The 14,561-nt window shown below is 44.7% G+C and overlaps 9 protein-coding genes across 9 annotated transcripts; 5 read left to right on the top strand and 4 right to left on the bottom strand.

The window, feature by feature from the left end:
• Positions 1-46: 46 nt before the first annotated feature.
• On the top strand, positions 47-961 carry SAMD00019534_119240 (hypothetical protein; the record flags this gene model as incomplete). The annotated part of the gene is made up of 1 exon (XM_012892849.1): positions 47-961. A coding segment is annotated over one exon (915 nt), but the record flags the coding sequence as incomplete, so codon positions are not given.
• A 177-nt stretch (positions 962-1,138) lies between these two features.
• SAMD00019534_119230 (hypothetical protein) lies at positions 1,139-2,296 on the top strand (the record flags this gene model as incomplete). Its single annotated transcript, XM_012892848.1, has 1 exon — positions 1,139-2,296. A coding segment is annotated over one exon (1,158 nt), but the record flags the coding sequence as incomplete, so codon positions are not given.
• A 98-nt stretch (positions 2,297-2,394) lies between these two features.
• Positions 2,395-2,859, bottom strand: SAMD00019534_119220 (hypothetical protein; the record flags this gene model as incomplete). Its single annotated transcript, XM_012892847.1, has 2 exons — positions 2,395-2,410; positions 2,510-2,859. The coding sequence occupies 2 exons, from the start codon at positions 2,857-2,859 to the stop codon at positions 2,395-2,397; spliced, it is 366 nt and encodes a 121-aa protein (XP_012748301.1).
• Positions 2,860-6,252: 3,393 nt separating this feature from the next.
• On the bottom strand, positions 6,253-7,650 carry SAMD00019534_119210 (hypothetical protein; the record flags this gene model as incomplete). The annotated part of the gene is made up of 2 exons (XM_012892846.1): positions 6,253-6,626; positions 6,687-7,650. 2 exons carry the CDS (start codon positions 7,648-7,650, stop codon positions 6,253-6,255), a joined length of 1,338 nt encoding a protein of 445 aa, XP_012748300.1.
• Positions 7,651-7,758: 108 nt separating this feature from the next.
• SAMD00019534_119200 (hypothetical protein) lies at positions 7,759-8,592 on the bottom strand (the record flags this gene model as incomplete). Its single annotated transcript, XM_012892845.1, has 2 exons — positions 7,759-8,168; positions 8,250-8,592. 2 exons carry the CDS (start codon positions 8,590-8,592, stop codon positions 7,759-7,761), a joined length of 753 nt encoding a protein of 250 aa, XP_012748299.1.
• A 33-nt stretch (positions 8,593-8,625) lies between these two features.
• SAMD00019534_119190 (hypothetical protein) lies at positions 8,626-9,066 on the top strand (the record flags this gene model as incomplete). Its single annotated transcript, XM_012892844.1, has 1 exon — positions 8,626-9,066. The coding sequence occupies one exon, from the start codon at positions 8,626-8,628 to the stop codon at positions 9,064-9,066; it is 441 nt and encodes a 146-aa protein (XP_012748298.1).
• Positions 9,067-9,303: 237 nt separating this feature from the next.
• SAMD00019534_119180 (hypothetical protein) lies at positions 9,304-9,741 on the top strand (the record flags this gene model as incomplete). Its single annotated transcript, XM_012892843.1, has 1 exon — positions 9,304-9,741. A coding segment is annotated over one exon (438 nt), but the record flags the coding sequence as incomplete, so codon positions are not given.
• An 83-nt stretch (positions 9,742-9,824) lies between these two features.
• Positions 9,825-10,514, top strand: SAMD00019534_119170 (hypothetical protein; the record flags this gene model as incomplete). Its single annotated transcript, XM_012892842.1, has 1 exon — positions 9,825-10,514. The coding sequence occupies one exon, from the start codon at positions 9,825-9,827 to the stop codon at positions 10,512-10,514; it is 690 nt and encodes a 229-aa protein (XP_012748296.1).
• A 1,914-nt stretch (positions 10,515-12,428) lies between these two features.
• On the bottom strand, positions 12,429-14,384 carry SAMD00019534_119160 (hypothetical protein; the record flags this gene model as incomplete). The annotated part of the gene is made up of 2 exons (XM_012892841.1): positions 12,429-14,072; positions 14,178-14,384. 2 exons carry the CDS (start codon positions 14,382-14,384, stop codon positions 12,429-12,431), a joined length of 1,851 nt encoding a protein of 616 aa, XP_012748295.1.
• Positions 14,385-14,561: the final 177 nt, after the last annotated feature.

Raw genomic sequence — 14,561 nt, 5'->3', positions numbered from 1 at the left:
GGCAGAGTGGACAAGTGAACTGTACGAGGTGGCAAAGGTCAAGGGCAACATCAAGCTGACTGAGCAACAGACATACTTGGTCAATACTATCAAAGATTCAATCAGTGACAAGAGTCAATTGGTTATTCCTAATCGAAACAAGTGTTTGGAACTGTACACAGACGCGTCATCCATTGCGCTGGGTTCAACTGTCAATCAACGTGATGACAATGGGTCACTTCAATTGGTCGCAGCATTCTCACGCAAGCTCAACGAGAGTGAACGGATGTTTACAACAACAATCAGAGAGACAATGGCAATCATCGAGACACTTAAGAAGTATGAGAGCATGCTCATCGATTCAGAGTTATTGATCAAGACTGATCATCTCAATATCACGTACTTAAAGGACAAGCAACAACTGTCACCCAAGGAGTTCAGATGGTTGGAGTACCTCAATCGATTCAAGTACAAGATTGATCATGTGGATGGAAATTCCAACGGCGCTGCGGATGCCCTGTCTCGAAGAGAGGATTACGAGTCACCATTACCATCAAAGTACACAGATCAAATCAGAACATCAAGCATCAACAACGAGTTCATTCAACAACTTAAGGATAGACGAGACACCACCGTGATTGATATCAATGGACTATCTTATTTGGTCGAAGGCGAGGACCGACGACTCATCATCACAGACAAGCATATCATTCAACAGCTCATCTCAGAGGCACACGACAGCCTGTATGCCGGTCATTTCAACACAAGGAAGACTTATCTCAGACTCAGACCGTACTACATCTTCAGATCAATGTTACAAGTCATTGAACATTACTGTCGTTCCTGCCACTCATGTCAGCGCAATCAGCTCATCAAGAAACAATCGACATTGTATCCCAACTCACCAGCTGACAAACCATTTGACATCATTTCCCTGGACTTTCTTAAACTCCCAAAGTCAAAGAATGGTTTTGTGTCCTTGGCATGACGGTAAACTGCAGCACTTACTTTGAAAGTCAAGCTTCCCTGACCCGAACTAGACCTCAAGTTGGAGTCCAAATTCGAAAGTGCGAAATCACAAGACAACACCAACTATCACTCCCCACAAAAATGCCCTAGGGTCGAAGTGAAAACATATCGAAAATGCAAATGCAATAAATCGAGAAGCCAGGAGTGTATATGCTCCTGTGTGAAATATAAAAAAAAGAATGGTTTTGACAATGTTTTGGTCATCGTGGACACCTTCTCCAAGACATGCAAGCTGACAGCCTGTCACATCACTATCAACAATGAAGAGACAGCATTGATCATTTTCAACAAGGTTGTGTCACAGTTTGGCATTCCTGTCAAGATGATCTCAGATCGAGATAGCAAGTTCACAGCAGAGATCTATCAATCGATATTCAAACAATTGGGTACACATCTCAACATGTCAACAAGCGGACATGCAGCCACAGACGGTCAGTCCGAGATCACCAATCGTTCACTCAAGAACAGAATCAAGAAGACACTCGAGGACATCGAGAGATGGGACGAACATCTTTCAGCACTGGAGTTTGCAATGAACACCACAGTATCGTCATCAACGGCAATGACACCATTCAAAGCATTGTATGGCTTTGATCCAAGAACACCACTCAACTTTGGCATCAAGAGCGATGGCATGTCAGCAGAAGAACGTCATCAATGGTTGAACACCTATCATTTGTCAATCAAGGAGAACATCATCGACGCTCAGAACAAACAGATCAAGTACGTCGAGAAAGGCAGAACAGCACATGAGTATAAAGTTGGAGAACGAGTGTTGGTCACGCGCAAGTCATTCCCATCAAGCTATGAGAGACAGTTGGAGACATCGAGCAAGCTGCTAGCAAACTACTATGGTCCATTCAAGGTTGCGCGCATCATCAACAAGTCATTGGTCGAAGTCGACCTACCAGAGTCAGCCAAGCGTATCAGAACATTCAATGTCAGTGACATCAAACTATACATTGAGAACGCTGATGACCTTTTCAAGAAGGAGGAGAGACCAAACTCTGAGCCAGACGGCGAGATCATAGATGGAGAGCTCGAACACGAGGTGGAAAGGATCATCAACCACCGCACCAAGAGGAACAAGAGTGTCGAGTATTTGGTCAAGTGGTTTGGATACGATGAAGCCAATGCAACATGGGAAACATCAGATAATCTCACTCATTGTGTAGACATCCTTCAAGCCTACAATCTCAAGAACATCATCAATCAATCAACAGACGAACCTTCCAAGTCCAAGTCCAAGACTAAGTCCAAGTCAAGCAAGTCTACCTCTAAGAAGAAGAGGTGAGTGTGACGACTTGTCACATACGATTCACGATGTGTCACCATGACTCATACATTCTATCATTGCTGAGTCATCATCCTGGAATCTACAGAACACTATTCCATGTTCCATCTAATCAGTATATATACATCATTCATAATACACTAATAAAGCGGGCATTCTATACATTATACAGTTATACATATATATATATCTATATTTGTTATATACTTGTCCATTGCAATGGAGAGGTTGGGCGCATGCTTGTCTGTGTAGTGTGTCCACAGATTGGTTGTGCTGCCGCTTGCCATGTTGTAGCACGCCTTCTTGCCTGTGCAACGTTTGCACCAGGCAAGGTCAACCTTGTATCTACCACTCTCTTCGTCTGGTCTGGCACTCTTCCTGATCTTGCTCTTGGGGCCAAAGCTCTCAATCTGCGCCTTGGTGTAGTAGGTGATCTCCCGCTCGAAGAATTCCCAGACCTCAGAGTGGTTGGAGCGCCTGGATGCGACGAGGGTTGAGGCCGATGATGGTGGCGTCGAAGACGATGATGATGTAGATGATTCAGAATCACTAGACATTATGTAAATATGTAATAATAATAATAATAATAATAATAATAATAATATAAGGTATTAATTTGATTGATTGATTGTTTGTTTGTTCGTTCGTTGACCTTGTCGCTACCTTTATACGTACTGTATTGTGTCCAGATGGCGCCAATTGGATATGAAGAATCAGTTTCGGTTGAACTTCGAGTCATGCTATGTGAATAGGAGCCCTGCTTGTGGCATAATCTATTGGCTCTTCCAATTTGACTCGAACTTTGGTCCCTTCATCCAACACCTGACAAGAATCACCGCTGCAAGTTACCCATTCAGATACTGGTTTCTTTTTCTTTGAGTCAACCTTGAACCTCTCATTCATTGCCTTTATAACCTTTGGCAGGTCCTCAACCCAATGCTTACTGGTCTCCCCTGTCAAAATTTCCTGAGCAGTCATCCTCTTCATCAACACAGTTCCCAATGTTTTATTCCTAGCCTCAACCATTGCCTGCATACTATGCCTGCCAGGAACACCATACCTAACAAACACGTCCTTGTCTTCAAACATTTTTTTGGTCTCACCTTTAAATTCACTACCTGGATCCATCTGTATCTGCTTTGGAATCACCAATATCCCTCTCTTGTAAATGACATCAAATGCCTCTTTCACAGCAGCACTTGACTTTGCCTTCAATGGTACAGCATCAGTCAGCCGATTGCCCAAGTCAACAACAACAAGAGCATATTTGTATCCATCGTCTTCTGGAAGGAATAATAAATCCGCTTGTTGTTTCAATCCTGTTTCAAACACTTGATAATGTGGCATGTTTGGTCCCTTGTCTTTCTTTGGCTGTAAATACAACTTGTAGAGCTCCTGCCTGTCCAAGTAATCCTTGTCCACTTTTTTCAGACCAAAAGTTTTATAGTAATCCATATGAATATCTCGCGGATATTCATATGGGATAGGATGACGAAATTCTTGGATTTCTAATCGTACTCTAGATCATGTATGTCTTACATCGATTTGTTTAACGATTTTGAGTCTCCTGATATCACCACACTTGACAACCTCATCATCACCAACCAACTCAACATACAGTCCAACACCAATCAAATAACTTTTGGAGTGGAGGACCAGATCACTCTAAACGTCCAAACTGACAATCAATCAGTTATCAATCTCCCAACATTTGCTCCAAGCGCCAACATTATCATATCAGAGACTGATCAAATGATACATGGTGTAAAGACATTCACAGAGGGCATCATCTTGGGCAACTCAATTCCTCTAAAGATTTATGAAATTCATCGATCAAACTTCAAATAGAGTTATGGTAATGTCCTTGCAGATAGTAACGCGATCATGCAAAGAATTGGAAACCTAATTTCAATTTCATACACAGGAATTACCTTTCCAACAACTAGTGCTAATGATTTCATTAGGTCAGAACCATTCATACCATTTGAAGTCTGGAGAAAGACCACGACACCTGGATTTTATCAAATTAATGTGCCAATTCCATCCAGGATGTTATGCGTGAATGGACAATTAATTATCACTGCACAAGATGGATCGTCAATCAAAACAAATGATCAGGTCCTAGTTGTTTTTCCAACTACAGTGAGTTATGTTTTGGATGAATAAGATGGTGGCGCACAATAAATTATTGAGCCTAATGGACTAAATAATTTATTTCTTACTCTTTATTTTGGCCCCACCAGTCTTGCGCTTACGTTTGGCTCCTCCATCTATGCCATAACTTGTGCCCCCTGTTTGTCGTCTACGTCTTGGTTTACCATAGCCTAGGGACTCGGCAGCCGTCCCTACGGTCCCAGCGAATGGAACTCCGGCAACATCCAATGCTTTGGCTGCCCTGCTAATAAATTTGTGTTCTTTGATGGCATTGTGTGCCTTTTTTATCCAATCAAAGAAACCTTCACCGTGCATTCCTGGATGGACTCCAAATGGCAATGGTTGTCCTCCTAGGCTGGTGTGTCTAGGGTGATGAAAATCACTAATCATTCCACCATGATGATGGCGCCCACTTCCGTAGGCATCAATTAAAGCTGCTCTTTGATGAGCGACTGGAACTGCGTACATTTCTATACTAGTTGACAAGAAAATTGGTATTGAAGTCCATCCTGAAATCATCACCATTGCGTGAGATGTAAAAGAAATGATATTTCTTATTGGTCGCTATCTGATACATCTTCATGAACGTTTGTAATGATACCGTCAAAGACAACTCGTCATATATTATCTTAAGAGTGTCGTCATTGATATTTTTGAACAATAATACATAATCCAGGTTACCTTTGCGAATAGAGGCCGCTGTGTCCTTCCATGATTGGGTGCTAATAATAATTTTAGAACTGAAGTGCCTATGGATCTTCATCAACTTGGGGATGGAAGGGTCCTTTAACTCGTTGCTCAGGTCATCAAAAATAATTATATATTCTGGAGCAACATACTTTGGCTTGGCAGGTTCTTTTGGAGGTGGCAGACCGTATGGCCCGATCAGGGGATAAGACCTGATCATTGGGACAGAAGGGTCTCTCAATGGCATTTTGTTGGGATCGCCAGGAGAAACTTGAGGACTAGCCGGTTGTTGTAAAGAAGCAATAAATTCATCCAATAAATTAATCTTGCCATCCTTGATGCTTGTGTACGTTTTAAATTCAATCCCACGTTTGGTCATGTCATCCTGGATGGCCACCCAACTGAGATCATTGTTTACAGTGGCGCAGAATATTATCACCTTGGTGTTCTTGCCTGCACACTCATCAATTATCTTCTTGATGGTTACAGTCTTCCCACTGTTCTTTGGCGCACATATCAAAATGTTGGCATTGACCTGGTTGAAGAGTTTGGATCCTTTAATATTYTTTGGTTGTTTTGGTAGTTTGATTGGCTCTACCTCTACGTCATTTATTGTTTTTAGCTTGATCATCTATATTATTTAGGTAATACTATTGTCCCCATACTTGACAAACTCTAAAGCAATTGTAACAGCAACCGCCTCTTTAACACGTCCTCCCTTCTCATTCACACATTCAAAATAATAATTTCCTTGAATGTATCTTCCTGCTTTGTTCAAGAACTTGTAGTTAGGGGAAAGGAAGCATATCTGCTCAGTGCTACAACACAAAATGTTGTCAGGTATTAAATTAGATCGTACCTGAATAAGATTGGTGGTATCACCTCTGTACATAACTTCATATGACTTGACAATTATTTGGTCTGGTACAAAATCAACATTTATTGGAACAGATATTCTTTTATCAACTGGAGGGTCATCTCCATCAGCTGGAAAAACAAGATTGATAAACACTGTCTTTATGCACATTTCTTTTGAGTATCCCATTTATATTAACTACCAGAGATTTAATTGGAGATTTCTTCAATTAAATCAAGCTTCGCGAGATTATTTACACCAAAACAAGGCCATTAGGTGTGATGACCAGCTTACGTTTGCACACCACAGTTGATTGATGTGTCAAGTTGGTATTTTCGCTGAGGAAACCAATGAAATCCCATTTCTGCTCACCAAGGTTGAGATCAATACCAGTGATAGCGTTATCCTTGTTGAAGTTGGAGGTGCCGTCTCCAAACTCCTCAATCCAGCACCAGTTCCTGTTGTGGATTCTCGGTGTCAATAGTGACGAGTCTTTGAGGATCCATCTCAGTGCCATGTAATCATCGTTAAGGTTCAAATAATAATCATATTGCATTAACCTGTTATTGTTGATATTTGTGTAAAAGTGATCCAACTTGGTGTTTCTCCAGTTATTGTTGTAAATGGCTGTATTAGCTGCAGTTTGTGTTAGGAAAAGACTGTGATAGATCCTCTCCAACGTCATACCATTTTGTCGATTGACTCTGAGAGTCACCGATTGGTTCTGTCCAGTGAGCGCTGCTTGGTAAGAGTAGGAGTATGGTATCATCAAAGAGAAGCCATCTGGACTGAATATCTTGGTCTGGAGCTCATTTACAATCGCGAGGTTCTTTTCCACTGCCAGATAAATCGCCATGTTTGTGACATTAAATGCTGCTGGTGCGGGCAATGCAACTGGATTAGTTGTTGGGTTTGGTGATGGGGGTGGTTGAATTGCTGGTGATGGATCTGGGAGTGCTGCAGGTGGATCAGCAGCGAATGCGATATTAGCGAGCTCTGACCAAACGAATCTTACCAGGAGTGTCTCGTTCAACATGATGTCTTTGTCAACACAGAGAATTGATTCATAGAGTTCATTAAATGGGATTGTTACAACAACATTGGTCTCACCGCCAGCGCCATCCCCAGCAAGTAAATACCTAGGCTCCACATAAGGGACTGCTGCTTCCTCTCCAGTGTAGTTGGGGTTGTAAACCATTGCTCCAGCGTATGAGTTTGGTAGTTTGGATGAAAGACATGGGATCATATATTGATCGCTCGTCATTCTAAAAGATGCGAATGTGTTTTCTGTCTCGACCAATGGTTTGTTCCTCACTGTCACCATCTTGGCGTGGAGATGGAAGTTGGTATGATTCATCAAATCCAAACCACCTCTTGTATACACCTGGATCTGTCTGAAGAATGGACAAAAGTCAGCAAACATCATTGTCTGTTTGTTTGCCACGCCAGGCAGATTGAATATGAACCTAAAGTATGATCTTGACAAGTTGTATGCCTTGGACGGTGGGATCTCAAAGATTGTGTCATTGCCACCAGAGTAAACAGTTGTTGATGTTGTGCCTGACTGCGGGAACAGCCTCGTATATTCATACTCAGGTTCGGCAACGAGCAGGGGCGTGTAATCTAATTCCTTTGAAACGACGTTCTCCATCTATTATATATTGTAACGATCGATTATATTTGGCTTCCAACCTCTATACTCTCGTGGAGGTGTCACTCTAGATGTCGCGAAGCCTAATTTGATTGGAGCTTGTTCTGATCAAATTTCGCTATTCACTTCGATACTCTCATGATCCTTGACCAACAAATAATTAATATATCCTCGTGTCAGCTCGTAGATGTCGTTGCGCCTGTACAATATCAACGTCAAGTTCATATCGACGCCATTCAAGAAGATCTCGACTCCATCCTTGTCTGTTAAATATATGTAGAACGTCTTTTTAGTCTTTGATACCAACTGCTTAGAGTATGCCTCCAAGTTGTGGTTTGTCCAGTTTACATACGCAAAGTCAGGGACGCCAGCCGTGCAAACCTCTTGCAGGACATCATCTGATCCATTGCTGCATAGGTCCGAGTGGATGTACAATATGTTCTCGATCTGCAAGTCGATCACGTTGGTGCTAGTGAGCTCGCCGCCATCAAAGCGATTGATGCTGTCCTGATTGAAGCCTAGGTGATGGAATAGGTCAGCATCATTAAATATGAGCGACACGTCCATCTTTGTGTCTGATACGATGAATGTGTATTTACCAGTATTAGGTTGTTTGGATGTTGGCCATGTGATCGAGTAGGTCAACTTGTTGGGTGATTGATCTGTTAATATTGTCTGCAGCGTGTCTTGGAGCGAGAGCCTCGAGTAGTTGCCATCAGGTATTGTTATGAGCACCTCATCATCGCCTTCTCTAAGTGTAAGTGTATTTCTATTCCTTGGCACAGTGTAAAATGACTTGGGGATGCATGCTTGCAAGATGGCAACGCGATCGAACTCATCGTGTTCATAATTCTCGATCGCATAAGTGAAGTGCGAGATCGTGCCAGCCAACCTGTTCAGTGAGTTCACATAAAAGATCCTCTTGTGGGTGATCAGACTCATTTTTGATATTTATTGTAATACAACTATATAATAATGCCACAAACAAAGAAAGGTTACGCCGGATCAGCAGCCAACTTGGCCAAGTGGAGAGAACAACAGAGAGCATTGAAAGAACAACAACAATCACAATATGTATTGTATGACTCTGATGATGAACCAGAGGCGGAACAACAACCAATTGTCGAGACCGCAGCTAAACCAATAGTGATCGAGACTGAGAAGCCCAAGACTGTACGTAAGCCACGAGTCAACAAGACAGATGAGTTGGATAAGAAATTCGATCAGCTGATGCAGCAGTTCTCTAACCTAACCAACAACATGCAGAAGACCAAGGCAGAGCCCGAAGTTCCGACCCCACCCCCGGCAGCTCCAATTGTCCAACAGCAGCAGCAGCAACAACAACAACAACAGTTCGTACGTCCAATGCATCCTCTGTCAGCGATCCTCAAACACAATCTAATGACTAAATTCTAACGATCATATATATGTATCATGGTTAGACATCAAGTCCATCTAGAGATCAACGAGACCAAAGGCAAGAAGCTCAGAGTCAAGATAAAGAAGATCAGACCAGCGCGGTTGCGACGTGATAAGAATGGTAGGTACATCAGAAGGAAGCAGAAGAAGGTGTACATCAACTCTCACAAGTCAGACTTGGAGTTGATCAAGAAGCTGATACGAGAGGCGACAACCGCCGCCCCACCSAGGAGTATGCTAACAGGACGACATGACGCTGCATCAAGTAGCTCTCCAATCACACCGACAGAGGGTGCGTACATCAGATCAATACARGACTCCAACTACAGGGAAGCGCTGCTCAAGAATGCGAGAGACTTGGAGCAMCAGACAAGAGCCAAGGTTGAGGCGCTCATCAAGGATCACGAGCGACCACTGCTCCCGGCACCGGCACTACTCCCACAACTCATGGAGCCGCCCCAGCTTGAGGARATCGACGAGGGTGTGGCGAGACTGCCCCGCGAGGAGGTTGAGGGAGTGGCAGTGAACGACGAGGCGCCTGAGCACAACAACTACGACCGACTGATCGAAAGGCAGAACGCAACTCATGGCCTCGTTGAGCAGACCCATGCCAGCACTACTTGGACACAGGATACCCAATCAATAACCTCAACTATGACCTTGGGAAGGACTTGAAGAACGTGCCCTATGAGGAGAGAAATAAACTCAAGAGAGAACTGATATCAGAAGCAGGAACGATGGCGAGACTACAGGCAATGGACTCTCTCAAACCGATCCCAACGTCACTGGCACCTGAGGTGTTGGAGTTGGTCAAGCAATACTACGACGGCGACATCGCCTCACAGCAGCTGTACAATGAGCTGAAGAAGGTGTTCAAGCGCCACAGCGAAAGACAGAATTGGATGGACTCTATTTATAATGAGGTCAAGGGCATGAAGAAAGGCAGCGGGCGCAAGCATGGCGGCCTCTACGACTACGAGATCGACAAGCTGATGCAGCCATACGCCAATGATGGGTTTGAGGGCGTCATCGCGAGTGATCAACTGGATGAGTTGAAGCCCAAGCAGCACATGTCGTTCATCATGAACTTGGACAAGAGCAGTCAGCCGGGCAGTCACTGGGTCGCCTGTTATATCGATGCCAAGGGCGACAAGTCGATCGAGTACTACGACTCGTTTGGTGATGACCCAAGCACTGACTTTATGAGGAGGATGAAACAGTTGATTGAAGAGATCGATCCAGACGTGTATTTAAAGTTTAAAGTTAACAGAGTGATCGACCAGGCTGTCAACACCGACACCTGCGGTTATCATGCAATGCGTTTCCTGTTGAATAGATATCGAGGCGTGCCATTCAAAGAGGCGACTGGCTACAGTGATGTGAGGAGAGAGGAGAAGAAGGCGAGAGAGATGAAGGAAAGGTACAAGAGGTTTGGTTACTTGTGATAATGGTTCTTTGTTTGCTGTATCGTGTTGATAAACACGGAGTTAGATGTTGCGCGCTTCTGATGTGCTCTAGACCAGTAGACTAAGGGAGAGTGATTGCGGAACGTGTAGCAGCGAAAGAAATAATTATGAGGCACCGAATGCCCCGTAATCATAACAACAAATACAACACTATGTCATCTTCACGTCCGGCTGTGACGCAAGGATTGTGGATCGGAGGTCATGGGTAACCTCAGATGACGTTTCCATTCCAGCCCATACGTTAGGGTGGATATGGCGCTCAAGACCCTGCTCAAGGGAGATACTCTTGTAATAAGCATCCCGTGTTTCCTTGACAGCCGGTACAATTTGAGCGAGTTCCTCGAGATGTCCAACTCTGGCAGTCCAGTACCCATGCTGTTCGACCACCTTGTTGATGTAAATCTCCTTGCCCTCCTTCATCCTTGTCTTTTCCACTTTGTAGGTGACTCTGTTGGCGTTCCTCCTACATCCACTGCACATTTGGGAACCTTTCACAGCAGTCTTACCTGTGTACTTACCTGGTCTATTACACTCTTTGCACAACATTTTCACTAAAGAGAATGAATGGTCAGTGGAGGTGCTTAAGGGAGTTGGTTGTGTGCCTGTTGCCGATTTCAAACTCATTGAAAAACAAGTGAAATGTGGATGAAATTTCAGATCAAAATCATTGCGACCAGCGTGGGTTGTAGAAGTGTGATGTTCAAAGAGACATCAGTCCTTTCATATCCAATTTCATTTTATCTATCTATATTATCATGTAAGTCATGATTGAGTAGCCCATCGTTATGTTATTATTATTGACACTACCATTAGGGCTGACTTAAATACGCCCGAAGCTATCGATCGCCTTCGATTAGTTACTTCACCAGAAAGAAGGAACAGTGGCAGACCAGATCTTAACTACGAGCTCTCTGATGATGTCCTCGAAGCATTCGAGATATTCCAGCGAAGGGCTCAAAGAAGAGTCCGACATCTAACTGAGGAGCTCGATCGTACCAGGGCTCAACTCGGTACGTCTCGTCAACAGGTCAGGGACTTGCAAGAACAATTACGAGAGTTGCACGCTGAAGAACAAATTGACAACGATAAGCTTGTGAACCTCTTGAGAAAGAGGTTGAACATCAAAGATAAGCAGCGTGAGGAAGATGACAGCGAGTAATATCACTATAAAAGACCCGGGGGAGTTTGGCCCCTTGTTTCTCCCCCATGCATCCTCCTCTCGTGCTTCCTCATCAAGTGCCGCGAGATCAACTTGCCGCAGACAGTGCATGGAATCCTCTCTGTGTTGTAGGCCTTGATCTCATCTTTGTACTCGTCGTAGTACTGTTGCATGTATGACTTGTTGGTGTTGCTGCCACTCCTGTCGATGGTATTCTTTACGTCCAGTGGGACAGGGCGAGTCTGTCCCGCTGTAGCTGCCGATGAAGGCGTCTTCATCTCAACGTCCATAATGATGGAAGTAGAGATTATAATGTTGATCCTGGGCCATATTTCTTGTAGATGGAGAACAGCTCTGCAATCATATTGTTAAGTTTATCCTTGTATTGGTCTCTCTCCTTTACCAACTGTACTCGTTGACGATGGATATCTTCCTGGGCACACTTATACCAGGTCTTCAATTGTCTCAATGCCCTTGCTGAGTCCTTTTTGTCAAGATATCTGAACATCGATGGGTCAGTGTCCTCATCTTCATCATAGTCAGAAGGGTCGTCGGGATCATCGACTGACATGTCGTCGCAATCGCTGTCTGAACCATTGTATTTAGAAATAACTGCTTTTATATCCTGCTCACGCTGTTTCAGAATGCTATCAGTGATTGAATTAATCACGTTGGTCAACTTGCCCTCTCTATTGATTAACAACTCCGTGCTGTCTTCCATTATATCCAGTAGCCTATATTTTAAACTCTCCTTCACCTTGCCATATTCCAATTGCGAAAGATCCAACAGGTTTGGTCATGTTCTTGACATTGGCGTTCGGGCAGTAGCCCTCGTATCGCAGGTCGCCACACTCCTTGCCCAACTTGGGGTAGTCCAGTGATCGCTTGCCTGTCCTCTCAGTCCATGGCTTGGTCGAGACGAATCCATCAGTGTGCACGCGCTTGATGCAGTCAATGTCGTCCTTTATTATCGTTCCAATCATCTTGCGACCACGAGAGATGATGAATGGCATGATGCGAGCGAATGGTGTGTCGAACATGTCGGTGTTGCAGGCCGACTTGATCATTGCGCTTCCATTGGCTGTTGGAGTGATGCGATCGATTGAGTAGTCCTCGTCAACGTTGATATTGATGTGCTTGATCGTTCTCTGTCCGTCGCTGGTCGTGATGACCTCGGCATCGCACTCCATGTTGACGCACTGTTTGGTCTTGTTGCGCTTGGAGAGAGCGCCCCAGAGGCGTTGATAGAGACACTTGCAGAGCTCCTCTAATCTAGACTTGGGCTCACATGCGTCAATCCAGCCGAGCACCTGATCGATGTACTTGCCAAACAGATCGCAGCCAAACTTCCTGCAGCAGCTGTCGTAGATCAGAGCATTTGCCTTTCTGCCGGTCTTGAGGTTGAATGTCAGCCCTAGCTCCTTGGCAAAGATGAGGTCATAGTGAGTGTAGTAGTCGTTCTTATTGATCTTGAATTCGCCGTGCTTGCCGTTGATCGTGGCGCGATATATACCGAATGGGATGGTTCGCATGGCTGCAAGCTCCTCATCGGTCAGATGCTGGAACTTGCCGCACTTGATTGGGATCATGAAGCCGCTGCTCCTCAAGATGGAGGCATACATCCTAGCGACGTCATACTTGTAGAGGGGGCCAGTGTACTGCGTCGCCATCATCAATGGGCCATAGGCTGCCTTCTTTATCCACTCGCCCTCTATCTGACCGATAGGCTCTGGTTTGACAGTCTTATTGTACGAGAGGAACAGCTTGATCGCAGCCTTGTTGATGTTCTGTCCAGTGGTGTACATGTCGATGACGCCGTTAGTGTGTTCCTTGAGCATATCGGCGTCGGCCTTGAACGAGTCCAATGTCTCCTCCAGAGTCATGTCCGAGAGGATGCGGATGTACTCGCACTTGTCTTGGTACTTGCGCCTCTTCTTGTTGATGAACTGCTCCAGGCTGATGGTGGAGTACTCATCCCCATCGTAGAGCTCGACCTGTTCGCCTTTGAGATACTTGAATACGATTGGCTTGATGTAGACGTCCCTCTCGTTGTGTCGCATGTGTCTGATGCCCTTGCCTGCATAGGTGCCTTCCTTGTCTAGCTTGTAGTGTCCGTTGGTTAGTATCAGATTGACCTCTCTGGTTGCCCTCGAAGTGGAGGCGTGGCAATGATCACCTTTGACGTTGATTCTGATGTTGAGTCTGGCCTCGAGTTCTGCGATGCGCTTGATTGACACCTTTTGTTTGACATCAAGACCGAGGAACATCTTGAGGCGCGATGGCTTGCCGTAGTGCTCAGTCACCTGGTCTGGGTAGGCATCGTGGAGGCAGTGGTAGAGGCAGTTGTTCCATTCGCCGTCGCAGCCTCCTGCCTTGCCCTTTGCTTGATGTACGTAGATGTAGAACGATTTAAATGTGTCAGGCTCTGGGATGGGTGCGCCATCRTACTCGTGAGGATCAAACATGATGATCGGCTCGCCTACCTTGGTGAACTTGCCTGATCGATATTGATGGTTGCCGTAGTCGAGCACGACCTCTATCCTCGCGTTGGCGCCGTATCGTTGGAGCGTGTTGCTGTCTCGTTGGGCGATTCGTTCGATGTCTGCTCTGGTGTAGTTGCCAGTGAGCTTGATCTCTGTCACGCCCGTCTTCTTCAGTCTGCCGCCAATGTCTCTTGTTGATCTACTCATTCTATATATTAACACTGAGATGTTAATTTATATCACTTTGAACCTATTTGTTTGCCATCAACTGCTTGTGGATGTAGCCTTGCTTGTGTCGATTGAGATTGGTACGACCTACCTCGAAGCCGCATTCACATCTTACCTTTTGTTTGATGTATGCTTTGTGACGCTCTCTGAACTCCG

Source organism: Acytostelium subglobosum (genome assembly GCF_000787575.1).
Source record: "Acytostelium subglobosum LB1 DNA, scaffold: scaffold36, whole genome shotgun sequence".
NCBI lineage: Eukaryota > Evosea > Eumycetozoa > Acytosteliales > Acytosteliaceae > Acytostelium > Acytostelium subglobosum.
This window is presented reverse-complemented; position numbering and strand designations above follow the sequence as displayed.